Source organism: Pelodiscus sinensis, chromosome 17 (genome assembly GCF_052426305.1).
Source record: "Pelodiscus sinensis isolate ZL-2025 chromosome 17, ASM5242630v1, whole genome shotgun sequence".
Lineage (NCBI taxonomy): Eukaryota > Metazoa > Chordata > Testudines > Trionychidae > Pelodiscus > Pelodiscus sinensis.
In genome coordinates, this window is record NC_143068.1 from 31,276,342 (window position 1) to 31,294,708 (window position 18,367).

Genomic DNA, 18,367 nt, shown 5'->3' on the forward strand with positions numbered 1-18,367 from the left:
AAACTTTCTCCACTTCCTTGCGACGGGAGCCTGGTGTCTGTGCGGCGAAGGCTCCCTTTGGCAGGCCAGTCTGAGGAGGCGGCTTGGGACAACGGAGGGGCCCCCGATTCCTTAGGCGTTATGAATTCATCCCTATGAGCGTGGCACCCAAGAGCCCCAGTCCTGACCCGGGACCCTGTTACACGAGCCGCGGCAAAACACAGAACACGAAGGGGGTCCCTATGAGCTCAGTGGAAGACGAGAGCTTTGCTGCTGCTTTAGTTCTCACAAATACACTCTAAAGCAGTGTGCCGTGGCGTGGCCAGAAGGACCCGCTTGGGCAACTTTGGGTGGGTGGGCAATGATGGGGTGCGGGGGTTCAGAGCCAGCACCCCAACCCTGCTCCTTGGCTGCAGCCCCTGGCAAAGCAGGGTTAGCTCCAGCGCCCTGACCCTGCTCCCTGGCTGCAGCCCCTGGCAAAGCAGGGTTAGCTCCAGCGCCCTGACCCTGCTCCCTGGCTGCAGCACTGGGCAAAGCAGGGTTAGCTCCAGCGCCCTGACCCTGCTCCCTGGCTGCAGCACTGGGCAAAGCAGGGTTAGCTCCAGCGCCCTGACCCTGCTCCCTGGCTGCAGCCCCTGGCAAAGCAGGGTTAGCTCCAGCGCCCTGACCCTGCTCCCTGGCTGCAGCCCCTGGCAAAGCAGGGTTAGCTCTGGCGCCCTGACCCTGCTCCCTGGCTGCAGCCCCTGGCAAAGCAGGGTTAGCTCCAGCGCCCTGACCCTGCTCCCTGGCTGCAGTCCCTGGCAAAGCAGGGTTAGCTCCGGCGCCCTGACCCTGCTCCCTGGCTGCAGCCCCTGGCAAAGCAGGGTTAGCTCCAGCACCCTGACCCTGCTCCCTGGCTGCAGCCCCTGGCAAAGCAGGGTTAGCTCCAACGCCCTGACCCTGCTCCCTGGCTGCAGCACTGGGCAAAGCAGGGTTAGCTCCAGCGCCCTGACCCTGCTCCCTGGCTGCAGCACTGGGCAAAGCAGGGTTAGCTCCAGCGCCCTGACCCTGCTCCCTGGCTGCAGCCCCTGGCAAAGCAGGGTTAGCTCCGGCGCCCTGACCCTGCTCCCTGGCTGCAGCAATGGGCAAAGCAGGGTTAGCTCCAGCGCCCTGACCCTGCTCCCTGGCTGCAGCAATGGGCAAAGCAGGGTTAGCTCCGGCGCCCTGACCCTGCTCCCTGGCTGCAGCAATGGGCAAAGCAGGGTTAGCTCCGGCGCCCTGACCCTGCTCCCTGGCTGCAGCAATGGGCAAAGCAGGGTTAGCTCCGGCGCCCTGACCCTGCTCCCTGGCTGCAGCAATGGGCAAAGCAGGGTTAGCTCCAGCGCCCTGACCCTGCTCCCTGGCTGCAGCCCCTGGCAAAGCAGCGTTAGCCCCAACACCCGACCGTACTCCCTGGCTCCAGCACTGGGTGAGCTGGCGGCGTGGGACAAGCGTTGGGGCATGAGGAGAGCACTGAAGGGATGCAGGGGTGGGGCCCCGGCCCTCAGACCCACCTGTGGCTACACCCCTGGTGTGTGTGTGTGTGTGTGAGAGAGAGAGAGAGAGAGAGAGAGAGAGAGAGAAGGGGGCTGGCTCAGCTGGTTGATCAAAGCCTTTCTCTAAATCACTGAGCCAAATCTGGCCGGATGGGTAGTGGCCGAGGTCATGAGGTTTGGGGCATGTCCACCCTGCAACTCAGCATTCATGGCTTGCCCCTGTCAGCTGACTTGGGCTCCCAGGGATCAGGCGGCAAAACTGGTGCAGACGTTTGGGCTCAGGCTGGGACCCAAGCTCTGGGATCCTTCCCCCCACGGGGTCCCAGAGCTACGGCTCCAGGCCAAGCCTGAGCATCTGCCCCACAGTTTTACGGCCCCGCAGCCCAAGTCAGTGGACAAGGCCCAGCCGCGGGTCTTTACCTGCCGTGTGGACAGACCCACAGTGAGTTTGGTGACTCATGCGAATGTATTTGGGGGTCTAATGGTGGTACGGGACCTACCGCTTAAACAAGCCTCTATTCCAGAGGACTGGCGGAGAGTTAATTTAAAGATGATTGCGATCCTGGCAATTACGGGCCAATAGCTCTGACTTCAGGACCAGGCAGAAGGAGAAACGATAGCAAAGAGCAGAATCCTCCGACAGCTGACCACTAGATGTTGGGGAAGAATTGCCTACGGCTTTAGTAAGGGGAAATCCTGCCTCGCCTGTCTATGAGAATTCTTTGAGGGGGTCAAAAAGCATGTGGCCAGGGGTGATCCCAGGAATAGATTGTACTTGGACTTTCAGAAAGTATTTGACCAGGTCTCTTTTCAAAGGCTCTCGAGCAAAATAAGCAGCCATGGGCTAAGGAAGGTCCGTCCTGGGTCAGAAGCTGGTTAAAAGATAGGAAACACAGGGTAGGAAAAAACAATGTTTTCTCAGTGGAGAGCGGTAAACAGTCCCCCCCCCCCCCCCAAGTTCTATCCTGGGGTGGATACTGGCCAACGTATTCTTAAATGATCTGGAAAGAGCAGTAAACAGTGAGGGGGCCATATTTGCAGAGCACACAAAATGACTCCGGATAGTTAAACCCAAAGCTGACCGCAAAGCGTTACAAAAGGCTCTCGTGCCGCTGAGCGACTGGACAACAAAACGGCAGAGGAGTTTCAGTGTTGATAAATGCAAAGTGATGCACGTTGGAACACATAATCCCAGCCATCCAGGCAACCTCAGGGGGGTCTAAATTAGCTGTTACCACTCAAGAAAGAGATCTGGAGTCATTCCGGACCGTTCACTGGAAACATCTGCTCACCATGCCGTGGCACTCCAAAAAGCAGAACGTACGGCAGCTTTAGGAAAGGGATAGAGACTAAGAAAGCAAATATCATCATGACACGATATAAATCCATAGGGTGCTCCAACCTTGACTACTGAGTGCAGTTCAGGGCTCCCCATCTCCAACAAAGATCTATTAGAATTGGAAAAAACGACAGAGCAGAACAACTCAAGTAGTTAGAAATCTGCACCAGCTGGCAAAGAAGGAGAAAAGACCGGGGTTGTTTAGCTTGGAAAAGAGATGATCGAGGAGGCCTATGGCAGAGATCTATCAAATCGTGACTGGTGTGGAGGCTGTGAATAAGCAGGCCCGTATGCAGGGATGGTTTTTTTCGGGGGGGGGGGGGGTTGCTTTTTTGGTATATGTGGACTGCAATTTTTTTTAAATATGAAGGAGTTCAAAATAGCCAGGCAAGGAGCGCGCATTAGAGAGTGGACGCAGGGATTGGTAAAACCATTTTGTTACAACTAACAATGCAGGCAGTAAGAATGGTTTTATAGAAACGATCTTCTGGGATCATGGTGGGCAGCACGGCTGCCACGGCCCCCCGCTCCCGCCGCCGCTTCTGCCTGCTGCTCCACCTGCGTGGCGAGGCCAGGGCGGGGTGGATGTGGGCGGGGTTTCTGGCCAGTGGGGCCCGGCCTGGGGGCTGCTCCTTGCAGGTGGGGGGTGCCATATCCCTGGCCCTGCCGTGCTGCCCAGCCCCCTACAACACAGCGCTCTCCCATCCCCCAAAGAGAGCCCTCTCATTCTTATTTGGGGGACTATGAAAGGGGATGTTCACACCCTTCACACCCCCCCTGCATACGGGCCTGTATAGATTTGGAAGAAACCTCAGGAGGTCACACCCGGCTAAAAGCAGGACCAATCCCAACTCTATCATCCCAGCCAGGGCTTTATCAAGCCTGGACTTAAAATCCTCTAGGGACGGAGATTCCAGCCCCTCCCTAGGGAACCCAGCCCAGTGCTTCCCCACCCTCCTAGGGAAAGAGTTTTTCTTAATATCCAACATAGACCGCGCTCTCCTCTCCCCCCCCCGCAACTTGAGCCCATTGCTCCTCCTTCTGCCACCTATCACCACTGAGAACAGCCCCTCTCCACTCTCCAGCCTCTTTGGAACCCCCCTTCAGGGAGTTGAAGGCTGCTCTCAAATCCTCCCTTGCTCTTCTCTTCTGCAGATTAAATACGCCCAAATCCCTCAGCCTCACCTAGTAAGTCATGTGCCCCAGCGCCCTCATCATTTTGGTCGCCCTCCACTGGACTCTCTCCAGTGTGTCCACAGCCTTTCTTTAATGTGGGGCTCAGAACCGGACTCAACACTCCAGGGCTGTGTCTAGACTGGCCAGTTTTTCCAGAAAATCAGCCGCTTTTCTGGAAAAACTTGCCAGCTGTCTACACTGGCCGCTTGAATTTCCGCAAAAGCACTGACTTCCTACTGTAAGAAATCAGTGCTTTTTGCAGAAATACTATGCTGCTCCTGTTCAGGCAAAAGTCCCTTTTGCACAAAACTTTTGCGCAAAAGGGCCAGTGTAGACAGCTCAGATTTGTTTTGCGCAAAAAAGCCCCGATCGCGAAAATGGCGATTGGGGCTTTTTTGCGCAAAAGCGCGTCTAGATTGGCACAGATGCTTTTCCAAAAAAAGTGCTTTTGCGGAAAAGCGTCCGTGCCAATCTAGACGCTCTGTTCCGCAAATGCTTTTAACAGAAAACTTTTCCATTAAAAGCATTTCCGGAAAATCATGCCAGTCTAGACGTAGCCCAGATGTGGCCTCACCAGGGTCGAATAAAGGGGAATAGTCACTTCCCTAGACCTTCTGGCAATGCTCCTCCTACTGCACCCTAATATGCCATTAGCCTTCTTGGCTACAAGGGCACCCTGTTGACTCATAGCCAGCCTCTCGTCTACTGCCATCCCCAGGTCCTTTTCTGTACAACTGCTGCTTAGCTAGTTGGTCCCCAGCCTGTAACAATGTTTGGGATTCTTCTGTCCCAAGCACAGGACTCTGCACTTGTCCTTGTTGAACCTCATCAGATTTCTTTTGGCCCAATCCTCCAATCTGCCTAGGTCGCTCTGGTTCCTATCCCTGCCCTCCAGCATGTCTACCTCTCCCCCTAGTTTAGTGTCATCTGCAAACTTGCAGAGGGTGCAATCCATCCCCTTCTCCAAGCCCTTAATGAAGATGTTGAACAACACTGATGTCTCAGCCCGGAGGCTGCAGAGGTGGAGTGCTGACTGCAGTGTGTACCTAAGCCAATGCCCATGTGCCTCTCCTTTGCAGAGGGGCATGGGAGGGTGTCTCATGGTGTGCTCAGGGGCTGAAATGTGCAGGAAAAGGTTCCCTTTCATTTGACTCAGCCCAGCCCCGGTTCCCTGTGCGCAGCCCAAGAATCGGAATCGTGCCCAACCTCAACGATTTGCTCCCAATAAGTGGAGGGTAGGGAGAGCAGTTCCAAGCGGGAGCTAGTTTGCATGGCACTAACATGCTAAAACCAGAGAGTGGCGTGGGACGCAGGCTAGCCACCCAGAGACAGACAGGCTAGTAGCTGCACTACCGTACCAGGCTCATTCTCAGCACAGCTAGTCTCCTAGCTTACCCTGCTGTTGCAGCTACCATGTTTAGCTCTCTAACGCCACAAGGTTAAGCTCAAGGCTGTCTCCTCCGGTTGGGAATCACACATCCCCAAGTGTCCACTTCTCCTCAGGTTCATTAGGAGCATGCTGTGCCTCAAGAAACCTTTGCTTTTACAGAGGGGAACACTGGGGCGGAGGGCAGCACAGTGATGTGACCAAGGTCACACAGTGGCTCAGTGGCACATTTGGGAAGCCCCTTGTGCCTCCCCTGCTCCGACGGCCGGACAGGGCTCCTGGGGAGATGGGGTGGAAGGAGGAAAAAAATCTACCCAGATCTGTTGGCTCGGTGCAAAGATGAGGAGCCCCGCAGGGACAGGACACAGCCGCAGACAGGCATGGGACCCGGCTACCCGGAGCTGTTGCACTAGGCTGTGCTGGGGTCTGGCTGGGAGTTTGTCTGGTGCAGCCTTTAGTCTGACCCAGCATGGCCATTCTTATAACCAAACTCTGGGTAGGGGAGACTCACTTTAGCAAAGGCCAGGCACTCCAACAGCAATCTGCACCATCCATTACACACACACCAAAAAAATTAATGGAGATTGCCTATCTCCTAGAATGGAAAGGTTGTTGAGTCCAGTTCCCTGTCTGCACAGCAGGACCAAGTACCATCCCCCACACATTTTTGCCCCCAATGGCCTCCACTAGGATTGAACTCACAACCCTGGGTTTTAGTAGGCTAATGCTCAAACCACTGAGCTATCCCTCCACCCGGCCTTGGGGATTCTCCCATGACACCAGTAGAGGAGCATAATCCCAGTGTCCTGGCTAATTTTAAACACAGGTAATTAATTCTTATCTACCCCCCCCCCCCCCCCCGAGTTATCGCTGGCTATATAAGTCTACTTTCTCGCCCTAGCATGCTGTTTAGTGCTGTTGGGGGCTGTTGAACAGCTACCCGAGAAGTGGTTGCATTTCAATGAGGTGGGAAATGATCTCTAGAAGCTCTTTGGAGTTCGGGCTGCCTGTGTCTGTACAGCACCTAGCACCAGGGCCCTGATTTATTTCACCTCTGGGTGCTATTGCAGTATCGTGTTAACTATTACTGCTACCAAATTATTAATACACACGCTACTGTGAAAAGCTTCATCCCTCCAATCAGAGCGTAAAACAGTACCCTGTGACCAATCCCACACCCCAGGCGGTGAATTGTTGGGGAGAGCGATTCACACAGTAGTTCCTGAATCCACCCAGAGTCTGACCCTTGTCCCAACCGGTGGGGAAATCCGCACAACACTCCATTTTCAGGAATCAGGAGTGCTTCCCGAATGCTTTTGAGATGACGAACGACTAGTCTGCCATGGAGGGGGTGGTCCCACAGACAGGGCACTGAACTCGCATTCTGGAAACCTGCCTTCAGCACCTGGCTCTGCTACTGCCATTGCTGGGCGGCCTTGGGCAACTCCCGTCAACGCTCCCGTGCCTCAGTTTCCCAATCTGTAAAATGGAGCTAATGGTATTTCTCTTCGTGAAGTGCTTTGAGATCTTTAGTTCCATGGGTGACTTTTTCTGTCTGTTTGCACCTGTTGCCTTTTGACTTTAATGTTATTAGTCTGGTGTGGGGCAGGGTGGGCGGCAGGGTCTGTGTCTGCTACTGCCATGTCCCACAACTGGGCCTCCTAGGTGCAACCCTGAAGCAAATAATCCAAAATATTTGCATCTTCGCTCCCCAGACCAGCCCTACTGCTCATGGGCTGACTCTCCTGCCTAGTCTCCAGTGCATTTCCTGAAGACGCTGGAGTCTCCAGCGGCCTTTGGACCAGGCAGGAGGTGCTGGCCTATTTTTAGACCGATGGGAGCTGGACAGCAGCTCCAGCATCAGCCGCTGTGAGACAGAATCAGAAGCGCGAAAGACGAGGGAGGAGGGGGGAGCTCAGGAACAACAAAAAAAGTTTGTGTTTAAAAGTGTTTCAGCCACAGAGTCTGCCGCCCCAGCCAAACTTCCTCTCCTAGGTGTGGCGCTGGGCGCTCCAAAGCGCAGGATCTATAAAGGGAAACCGGGGGGGGGAGTGAAGAAATCCAAGAGCCCAATTTTTTTGTTAAGAAAAAAAAAAGAAAAGCCCTGTGCAGAGTGACGGCTGCTGGGCAAAGTTCCAGTTCGTCAGACGCCAGCCCTGGTGAGGCGGGTGATGGGAGAGGTTATCCAGCTGCCTTTTACAATGATCTTATCTCTGCCCAGGAATATCCAACATTTCCTCTCCGTACGCCACTGTGAATGCGAACTGTGAGAAGCTGGAGGGCTCAGGCACACACCCACCCTCCCAGTGGCTTTCGCTCTCCCTCCCTGCCTGCCTGCCTGCCTGTCTCCCTGGCGCTGTGCCCCCCCTGCATTCTGTCCGGCTTTATTTATTTTCTCCTTCTGGTGTGTGGGAGGTGCCATGTGTGTATATCAGGACACGGGGGGAGGGGGGAATTTTTTCCCCCCAGTGAAAGTTAAGAGGCGAGTGGAGCGAGAGAGCTATTGTTGCACCAGGAAGATGGCTTGTGTGTTTATGTCACACCCCAAGCTGGGTGTCTGCTGGGCTCGGATGATTTACCCTCTTTGGCCTTGGCAAGGGCGAAAGTCCAGGCAGGCATGACATGGCCCACGTACCCTGCCTGACTGACGCGGAGCCCAAGAGAGGGCCCGGGGCGCGCCTCGCATCCGTCACCGAGCCTGGACGAAGTTGGCTGAGTCAGCCGTGTTGCTGTGACTGTATCTGGCACCAGCGGCAGTCAAAAGTTTTCGGTTCCCTTCCTCATAGCTCTGCTCTGGTTGCAGCCCTCCCATTTCCCTCCTCTCCCTGCTTTTCCTGCCTTTGTCAGATTTCATTTCCCCTTCTCTCTGACTCCTTTTTCCTTCACCTGTTCCCTCTCCCTTCCCCGTTTCTCTCCCTCGCTGACCCTCCTCTCTTCACATCTGGCTAACCCAATAGAATCCGAATCAGAACCCAGAACTGGAAGGGACCTCGAGAGGTCATCAAGTCCAGTCCCCTGCCCTCACGGCAGGACCAAGCACCATCTAGATCACCCCCGATAGATGTCTGTCCAACCTGCTTTTAAATACCTCGAGTGTTGGAGATTCCACAACCTCCCTAGGCAATTTATTTCAGTGTTTAACCACCCTGACAGGCAGGAAGTTTTTCCTGATGTCCAACCTAAACCTCCCTTGCTGCAGTTTAAGCCCATTGCTTCTAGTCCTGTCATCGGAGGTCAAGGAGAACAATTTTTCTCCCTCCTCCTTATAACGCCCTTTTTAATATAAAAGACAAGACTATGCAGCACTTTAAAGACTAACAAGATGGTTTATTAGGTGATGAGCTTTCGTGGGCCAGACCCACTTCCTCAGATCAAATTGTGGAAGAAAATTGGCATGACTGTATATACCAAAGGGATACAAACAAAAAAAAGTGAACACATATAAAATAGACAAATCAGATTTTAGAACAGAGGGAGGGTGAAGGGGGGAGGTTAATGTCTATGAGATAATGATATTCGAGGTGATAATTGGGGGAGCTATCTTTGTAATGAGTAAGATAATTAGCATCTTTGTTAAGGCCCATTCGTAAAGTGTCAAACAGTTCAGAGGCTTCGCTACAATGTCTAACATTTTCCAGAAACCTCACACCATCTGGCCTGAGACCACCTGGACAGGCGTGTGTGCCCACAGCAACACAGAGAAAGAGCAGGACAGATTTTCCAATGCGCTCAGCATGCAATGTGTCCAATCCCCAGCGTGCCAAGGGCGTTTGAAAAGCTGGCTCGGTATTTCTGGGTTCCTGTCCAAAAGTAGAACACAGACTGATGCTGGACAATAGCCTCTGAAAGGTGCGGTTCTCCTGTGGAGCAGTGATTTACGATGTCCATGCTGACCATGAGCAGATGTCTGTCCAGACAGGTGCAGCACAGCCGGCACCACCCAAAGCACTTTGATGAGTGAGGAGCACACTTGTGCAACAGACGAAAGGCCTGGGGCGTAGTGACGCTGAGCATCCCAATGGAGCAAGCTGAAATACCGGCCTGTGGGGTGTGCTACACAGGAGGTACGTGGAAGCCAAACATTGCAGTACAAATCATGCTGCAGTTCACATTGCACCGGGGTATTAACCTGGTCTGGGAGGTGGTGACTATTTACAGCAATGAGGGGTGTGGATTTGCAAGGGTGACCCTGGTGCATGGAGTGACCAATACAAAGGGTTTCACAACAGGAGGGTTTTACTAGGAGGGTGGGGAAGCTCTAGGATGGGTTCCCTAGGAAGGGGGTGGAATCTCCACCTCTAGAGATTTTTAAATCCTGGCTTGACAAAGCCCTGGATACAGGGCCGGATTAAGGGGGGGGGGGGCTAGCCGGGCAGCTGCCCAGGGCACCAATCTATGGGGGGCACCTGATGGCAGCTGTAAGGGGTGCCGTGTGCCCCACCACATAGCACCCCTTAGATTGCAGCTGTAAGGTGTGCAGCACACCGGGGGGCGGGGCCACGCATGCGCAGTGCGCCCTGGGGAAGAGCCGCGCATGCATCATGCGCCTGCTGCCTGGGACGCAGGAATGGCTCAAGCCGGCCTTACCTGGATGGGATCATTTAGTTGGGGTTGGTCCTGTTTTGGACAGAGGGTTGAGCTTGTGTTTGGCGACAGTTTCTCTCTGGCGCTGGCAATGCTTTCAAAGGTATGGACGTGTTTACCAGGCATCTTGGCCTGGAAACTGACCAGACCCGTATCAATGGCTGAAATGACTCCTGGCCTGATATCACTGATACATGGAAATAACAGCACCTTGCCCTGCACTGAAGTTACGGAAAAGACAGTAAGCCAAGGAAGCTCTTGTTTCACTGGCAAGCTACCACTTTACAGCTGAGGAATGAAATTTCCATTGGCATTGGCCCTGCTGCCTGCACTGTGACCCACTCAATTAATCTTAGGCCTGGTGTAATCCTAGGCCAATTTCAGCCGGTGGGGGCACGGATACTGGGATTGCTGCACTATTGCAAAGGGTTAAGAGGCTGTACCCCACCAGTGCAGTTGAACTTCAGTGGATTTGCCTGGCACAGAGTTTGCAACAGTGCTGCTATGCTAGGAGTTGTGCTATAATCAAGACATGAGGCCAGAGTACAGAAGACCTTACGCAGCTCTTAGAGTTGATAAGGGAAAGGGGCAGTTTATTCTTTCATGCTCCCGGTTTTGTCTTTAAAATGGATGGAAGCCCAGAGGGAACAGGTGTAGGCTTCTAATGCATTTTAATGTTCTGAAATACAGGCAGTCCCCGACTTACGCGGATCCGACTTATGTCGGATCCGCACTTACGAACGGGGCTTTCTCGCCCCGGAGGTCGAGGTGGCAGATTGCTACCTGCGAGCTCCGGGGCGAGAAAGCCCCGTTCGTAAGCTGCTCCGGTGCCCCTGGTCTGCTGGAGAGCAAAGCCTCAGAAGCGCGGGAACCCGCCGTGGCTGCGGCTTCAGTCCCGGTGCCTGTGGTCTGCTGGGGACCGTCCCCAGCAGACCACAGGCACCGGGACTGAAGCCGCAGCAGCGGTGGGGTCCCGCGCCTCTGAGACTTTGCTAGAGCAAAGCCTCAGAGGCGCGGCACCCCGCTGCCGCTGCGGCTGTGCTCCCGTGTCCCTGGTCTGCTGGGGGGGGGGCGCTTTTGTTTTGGACCCTGGGGCAGAGCAGCTGGGGCGCTGCCGATTGGTCCTGCAGCGCCGCTCTGGGCACTACTGGACCAACCCGGCAGCACCCCAGCTGCTCTGCCCCAGGTCCTGATTCAGCCGCTGCTGGTCAGTTTCAGCAGTGGCTGAATCAGGACGCCTGGGGCAGAGCAGCTGGGGTGCTGCTGGGTTGGTCCAGTAGCGCCGAGGAGCGGTGCTACTGGAGCAACCCAGCAGCACCCCAGCTGCTCTGCCCCAGGCGTCCCCAAGTCAGCCGCTGCTGAAACTGACCAGCGCTGACTACAGGAAGCCCAAGGCAGAGTTGCTCTGCCCCGGGCTTCCTGGAATCAGCCGCTGATCAGTTTCAGCAGCAGCTGACTTGGGGAAGCTTGGGGTTCTTAAGTTGAATCTGTATGTAAATCAGAACTGGCGGTCAGTTTCAGCAGCGGCTGAATCTGGATGCCAGTTCCGACTTACATACAGATTCAACTTAAGAACAAACCTACAGTCCCTATCTTGTACGTAACCCGGGGACTGCCTGTAACCCTGTAAGGGCTCCACTCCAGTGTTCCAATTTTTCCCATCTGCAGGCAGAATAAATTTTGTTCTATGCGCCAAGGCATGGGCAGATGGGCACCACCACTAGAAACACACGCTGCCAGTTGTGGGCTCTGTGCGACTCAGCTGGATGGCATTTGAATCTCTCCTGGGCGGCCACTCAAAGGCACAGATTACAGGGAACCCTGCTCCCCTCAAAGTCATTTCTCCCACATGCCCCCCAGCACTGTGCTCCCCGTTGTCACCCCTCCCCAAGCTCCAGCTGGGGTCAGCTCAGTCCTGCTTTTATAATCCTAGAACTGTTGAGCTTTCTTGGGAGGAAGAGAACAGGACACAGCAGCGACGGATATGGCGATAGACCTGCCGCACTCCCTCTGACCCACCGCTGGCCCACAACTCTGCCATCATCATTCCAGCTTTGACTTGCTTTCAGTCCAAAAAAACCTGAATAACCCAGCCTGGGGTTCAGGAACAAGCCTCAGACGGTCCGGAGAGGATATGGGATTAGTGCTCTCCAGGCATGAAACGCCACCCAGAGGCTCCCAAGCACACTGCCTGTTCAAAGGGAACCCTAAGGGCACCTGCAGGAGCAAGTGGGGGTGTTGGGCAGTGGCAACTGTTGCCTGCAGGGAGAGAGGGCCACTTGGAAGAGCAGACAGGGACATGTGGGGGCATCCCATTTAGCAATTACAACTGGTGGGGGCATAAGAGGGGTGGGGGCATAAGGGGGGCGGGGCAGCTCCCAAGTTACCACAAGTCATCGGCCGTGTTCCCTGTAAGCTGAGCACTTGGGCAGGCACCCAGGGGAGATTTAAATGCTGCCCAGCTGATTAACATAGCACCCACAGCAGCAGCCTGTGGTTCTAAGGGTGGTGCACATCTGCCCATGCCTCGGTGCACGTGACAAAATTTATTCCACACGTGGATGGAAACAATTAGAGGGCACATTGGTCCTTCGATATGGGGGTGCCTCTGGGGAGAGGAGTGTGGAAGCACACATCCCAGGGAAGGTGCATGCTCCTAGCTCGAGGGGGGCAAGGGAAAGAGGCTGGCTGCAGAGCCTTGCTTCAGAGACACAAGCTGTATTTTCCCTGCAGGTGGTATATATATTTGTGCCTCAGGCATGGGCCATGCACAGGGATAGCATCTTAGAAAGCGATGCAGGAGAGTAGGAGTCCTCCAGCTCCCATCCCCAGCTTGCCAGCCCCTGTGTGCTCCGCGCAGGGTCCAAACAGCCCCGGGAAAGTCCGCGCAGGAGCGGGGAGGGCAGGGGCAGGGGGAGCCTTTCAGGGTCTCCACTGCAGATCCTCCTGCTGACTCGTCGGTGCCCAATCTCAGCCAGGGACTCCAGCCCCGAGCCGGAAATCGAGCTGGCAACCTCCATGGGGTCTGTCTCGAGCTGGACGGGGACACGGGACTCCCCTCCCCCCCGAAAAATTCTTTGGTTTTGTTGAGGGTTACACGCAGATCGGCTTTTTCAAATCACTTCCAGATCCGCGCACAGACCCTGTCGTGCAACCCCCCCCCCGCTGCTCTCCGCGGCGAGCTGCGCGCTTGCACAACGCGGCCTGTTTCGGGTTGCAGGCCGGGGGCGGCTGCAGACAGACAGGCGGGGGGGGGGGGCGGAAGGGGGTGCTGGAGCTGCACGCGGGGACAGCCTGTGACCCAGAGGGCTGGGCCAGGGGGCGCTCGAGGACAGTCCTCTCCAGCCCCCCCGGACCCTCCAGCACCCCCCCCCCCCCGGCCTGGTTTTGCATTGCTCCGGGGAGGGGATGCTTTTTCTGCGCGGCTGCTGCACGGGCGCCGGTGCACCGCGGGCTTCGCTTGTGCCACTGGGGCCGGATCCCAGGCTGCAAACCCAGCCCAGCCGCACCGGGAATCGCTCCCTCGCTCTGGGCTGGGGGGGGGGGGGGGGAATCTGTCGCTCTGCGGATTTAAAGGGCCCAGGGGAGCTTGCAACATAAAAAAACCAGCCCAAGCTCCTTGGCCGGAAAGGCACCGGGCAGCCAAGGTTTCAAATCCCCCCCCCCACCCCCCCATCGCCGCTACCCAGGGACGCCTCCTCCCCCGCCCCTCCCCGCTGCTGATTGGCCCAGGGCGCCTATATGTGACCCCTTCCAGCTCCGCGCCGCCCCAAAAGTTTGCTGGGAGGGGAAGGCGGCTCGTGCCTGGTTCCCCCCGACGCGCTGCCGAGTCGCTGCCGATCGCAGGCGCGGAGCCGGGACCAGGTTTTCTCCCCTTTGCCGCCCACTGGTCGGTTCGGATACAAAGGGCCGCCCAGCTGGAATGAATATATCTGAGCCCAGTGCCTGCCGAGAGGAGCGACCGCAACCCAGGGGCGACTGTTCATGGGGTCCCCCCGCCGCCTCCGCCTCTGAGCCCGGCCTCGCCTACAAGCAGACCCCGGGGCCAGACTCCGCGTCCAGCCGGACTCCCAGCCCGGAGCCCGCCTTCGGATTCCGCCCGAGCGCGGCGGCGGGAGAGCCAAGCGCGCTTGGCTCCGCGGCCAGCCGCTCCCCGAGCCCGGAGTCCGGGTATGGATACAGCCCCAGCGCGGGCCGAGCCGAGGGGAAGCCCGGGGAGGACTCCCGCATCCGCCGCCCCATGAACGCCTTCATGGTCTGGGCCAAGGACGAGAGGAAGCGGCTGGCGCAGCAGAACCCGGACCTGCACAACGCGGTGCTGAGCAAGATGCTGGGTAAGTGGGCAGGCTGCGCCCCCGGCACCTGGCACCCGCTGCGCCCCCGGCACCTGGCACCCGCTGCGCCCCCGGCACCCGGCACCCGCTGCGCCCCCGGCACCTGCTGTGCCCCCGGCACCTGGCACCTGCTGCGCCCCCGGCAGTCGGGACAGGGCTAGGCTGTGCCCCCTGGCACCTGCTGCGCCCCCTGGCACCTGGGACAGGGCTAGGCTGTGCCCCCTGGCACCCGCTGTGCCCCCTGGCAGTCGGGACAGGGCTAGGCTGTGCCCCCCTGGCACCCGCTGCGCCCCCTGGTACCTGGGACAGGGCTAGGCTGTGCCCCCTGGCACCCGCTGCACCCCCTGGCAGCCGGGACGGGGGCAGCCCCCTGGCACCCGCTGCGCCCCCTGGCAGTCGGGACAGGGCTAGGCTGTGCCCCCCTGGCACCTGCTGTGCCCCCTGGTACCTGGGACAGGGCTAGGCTGTGCCCCCTGGCAGCCGTTGAGCCCCCTGGCACCTGGGACAGGGGTAGGCTGTGCCCCCTGGTACCTGCTGTACCCCCTGGTACTTGCTGTGCTCCCTGGCATCTGGGATGGGGGCAGCCCCCTGGCACCCGCTGCCCCCCTGGGCACCCAGGATGGGGGCAGGCTGTGCCCCCTGGTACCTGCTGCGCCCCCAAGACAAGGGCAGGTTGTGCCCCCTGGTACTCACTGCGGCCCCTGGCAGCTGGGACGGGGACAGTCCCCTGATATCCGCTGCACCCCGTGGCACCCAGGAAATGATAGGCTGCACCCGCTGGTATGGAAACAGGCACCCTTCATTGGATGTGGGGCAAGTAGCAGCCCGGGCAGGAGCTGGGGTAAGGACATTGCAGCCTGGCCCTAAGCCATGCAGCCGGTCCCATGGGTGGCTGGGTAGGAAGCTAGTGGGAACGGTTGCTGTTGCTAACACTCCAGGAGGGAGCCCTCCACCTCCTCTCCTGCCTGGTGAAGGGCCGTGTGCGCATTTGCTTTCCTGTCTGGTCGGGGTTTGGTTTCCCTACCGGGGTCAGCGCAGCCCCTGGCAGGGTGAGCCTGTACCTGGACGTGCTGGAATTCTCAGCAGAAGGGGGCTTCTAGCAAGGGACAGCAGCTATTATCTCTGCTTCATGGCAGGGCTGGAGAGCTAGATTCCTGGTTTTCCTGGGAGGGGGGAAGGACTTGGCATCACTTTTCAGCCCTCTCCCCGGGGAGGCTCAGACCAGAAGTCTGTACGGACTGTTGTCTGGATGTGACCCCTCCCCCGGTCAGCACTGCCCTCTCCTGCATGTTAACGCGGCGACGGGTGCAGGGCTGTGCCCGTCTAACGGGGTGTGTTTTCCCCCCCACCAGGCCAGTCGTGGAAAGCGCTGAGCGCCAGCGACAAGCGCCCCTTCGTGGAGGAGGCAGAGCGGCTGCGCATCCAGCATCTGCAGGATCACCCCAACTACAAGTACCGCCCCAGGCGGAAGAAGCAAGCCAAGAAAATCAAGAGGATGGAACCCAATATCCTTCTCCACAACCTTTCCCAGCCGTGCAGCAGCGACAGCTTCAGCATGAATCATCACCGTGGCAGCCAGCCTGCCCACCCCCAGCCTCCCCCACTTAACCACTTCAGAGAACTCCACGCCATGGGGTCGGATATTGAAAACTATGGCTTGCCAACTCCCGAGATGTCTCCCTTGGATGTCTTGGAGCAGACCGAGCCAGCGTTTTTCCCCCCTCACATGCAGGAGGACTGCAGCATGATGGCCTTTCGAAGCTATCACCCCTCTCACCAGATGGAGTTTCCCCAAGAGAAGTCACTGGGGCGGGACGTGGGCCTGCCCTATGCTCAGACCCCATCACATTTGGCCGATGCTATGAGGACTCCCCATCCATCTAGCATGTACTACAACCAAATGTGCTCTGGACCGCAGAACGTCCTCTCCGCCCATCTGGGCCAGCTGTCACCCCCTCCTGAAGCCCATCACATTGACGGCGTAGAGCACTTGAATCCAACGGAGCTTTGGACAGACGTGGACCGCAATGAGTTTGACCAGTACTTGAACATGAGCAGGACTCGTCCTGATGCCTCAGGACTCCCTTACCATGTCTCCCTGTCCAAAGTGACTCCGAGAAGTATCTCCTGTGAGGAGAGCAGCTTGATATCTGCCTTGTCCGATGCCAGCAGTGCTGTCTACTATAGCTCTTGCATCACAGGCTAGGTCTGCCCCGTTGTACCATGTGTTTGCCCTGGAGAACCTATGACCCTTCAGTGCAGTCTCCTTTTTAAAAAGAGAAAAGCCATCTGCCTTTAACCATTGAGCTCCATAATAGTTAGAGTATCTCATTAAATGCATCGCTTCTTTTAAAAACCTGCTGAAATCACTGATATACTCGTATAACTATATAACACAAATAGATGCATTTTCCAAAGCAGAGGGTTAATGTAGAGGAGAAATCAGCCTCCGGCACTCCATATCTTAACTCTGTGCCGCCTGGAAAGTACGGCAAAGCTTTTTACACATGGTTTTTAGCTGCGTAGAGCTGTACCTTCTTAGGTCAGGCGGTTCGACCATGTATTTAGACAAACCACAGTGATTCGTGTCTAAAATGACTGCCACTGGGACCTGCTCAAATCGACTTTTTTTTTTTAAGCAAAGGGCAAACTAAATTGCGTGGGAAACCTTGGGGCTATTTTGAAGAGGTTGTTTTAAGACCGGGTGCCTGTTAGAGCTGTTTTTTTTAGCACCGTTTTCACCGTTTTTTTAGCACCGTATTTTCAGCAATATATTTTAATTGGGCAACGAGGCTATATTTTTACTAAGCATTTTTATATATATAAAATTATATTTAATGTGTTTGGGTTTTTTTATTATCACTTTTTTTAAAATAAAGCAAAGGATATCCATGAGAGCTAAAGCATTTATGTAGCAAAGCTGGATTTTAAAAGAAGAAATATTTTGCGAAAAGGGAACTACAGCATAAATATTGTTGGATAATTGATTCAAATTTTGTATGCTCCCAATCCTTCTCCTCCCCTTGCCCACAAAACAGGACTAGTATCTGGATGGAGAGCAAACTGTCCTCTGGTTTGCATACCGGTTAATTATTAACACATCTTCTTGTAATTATTCCCATGTTGTGTGAACACATATTTTCCGCAAATACATGTTGTCCCAACCATTTCCAGATTGTTGGATCACTTGGTGAATGTCCTGACAGCCTAGCAATTGTATCACCCGCCAGCACTGGGGTGCCTTATGAAAGCTCTCCAAAGGAAGATGTATGAAAAGTGGCCAGTGCTCCGAGGATGTCAGCTGACAAAGTCCTCATGGCTGTCTCACCCGCTCTTAAATTTCTCATTTTGTAAGTGTGAAAAATATGTTCTGTGGGAAAGCATCTGTTCTCAGATAAATGACATTTAATAAAACATGTGATATCCTTCTCTTGACTTTTGTGTGCCTCGGCCTGGTTATTATTTTGCTGGCATGGCTGTACCTGATCCTATATGGCCTGGTTCCCGCAAGCTTTCCCCCCCCCCATCCTTATTCGAGTCAACAAGTGCAAGGATGGGGCTCATATAAGTGGCAAATAAGAAAGACTTCTAGCCTAGCCATTGCAGGCTTGTTCCATGTAACACGATTTCTAGCACTTTGTTCAGTAATAAAACATTCCAAGCAACAGAGCTTCCACTAACATCCTTTGCACCCATTAACTTCCTTGTAGAGACTCAGCTTACATGTTCTTTTTCGTTGTTTACTTCCCACCCATTTATATTCCGTTACAAGTTTGATGCTGTTAACCTGGGCTTGAATAAAGATATGATCTGGTTAACGCACTACAAAGCCAGTTCCCCAACCTTTGATCTTCGCATTTTCACATCAGTAGCTATGAATGGGACACATCCAGCCTATTTAATTAGCTTCATTAACTCTGATCCTACAATTGACAGGTAACTATATTTGCTGTTATATATATACCTTGGATTCTGTATTTTCCACTCCCAACTCATCTAATGAAGTGGGTTTTGTGGAAAAAAACTCATGATCTAAAACATTTGTTAGTCTCTA

At 55.4% G+C, this 18,367-nt stretch overlaps 1 protein-coding gene across 1 annotated transcript; it reads left to right on the top strand.

The window, feature by feature from the left end:
• The first annotated feature begins 13,732 nt into the window (after positions 1-13,732).
• SOX18 (SRY-box transcription factor 18) lies at positions 13,733-17,748 on the top strand. Its single transcript, XM_006132516.4, has 2 exons — positions 13,733-14,313; positions 15,666-17,748. Exons 1-2 carry the CDS (start codon positions 13,902-13,904, stop codon positions 16,517-16,519), a joined length of 1,266 nt encoding a protein of 421 aa, XP_006132578.4. The 5' UTR covers positions 13,733-13,901; the 3' UTR covers positions 16,520-17,748.
• The last annotated feature ends 619 nt before the right edge of the window (positions 17,749-18,367 follow it).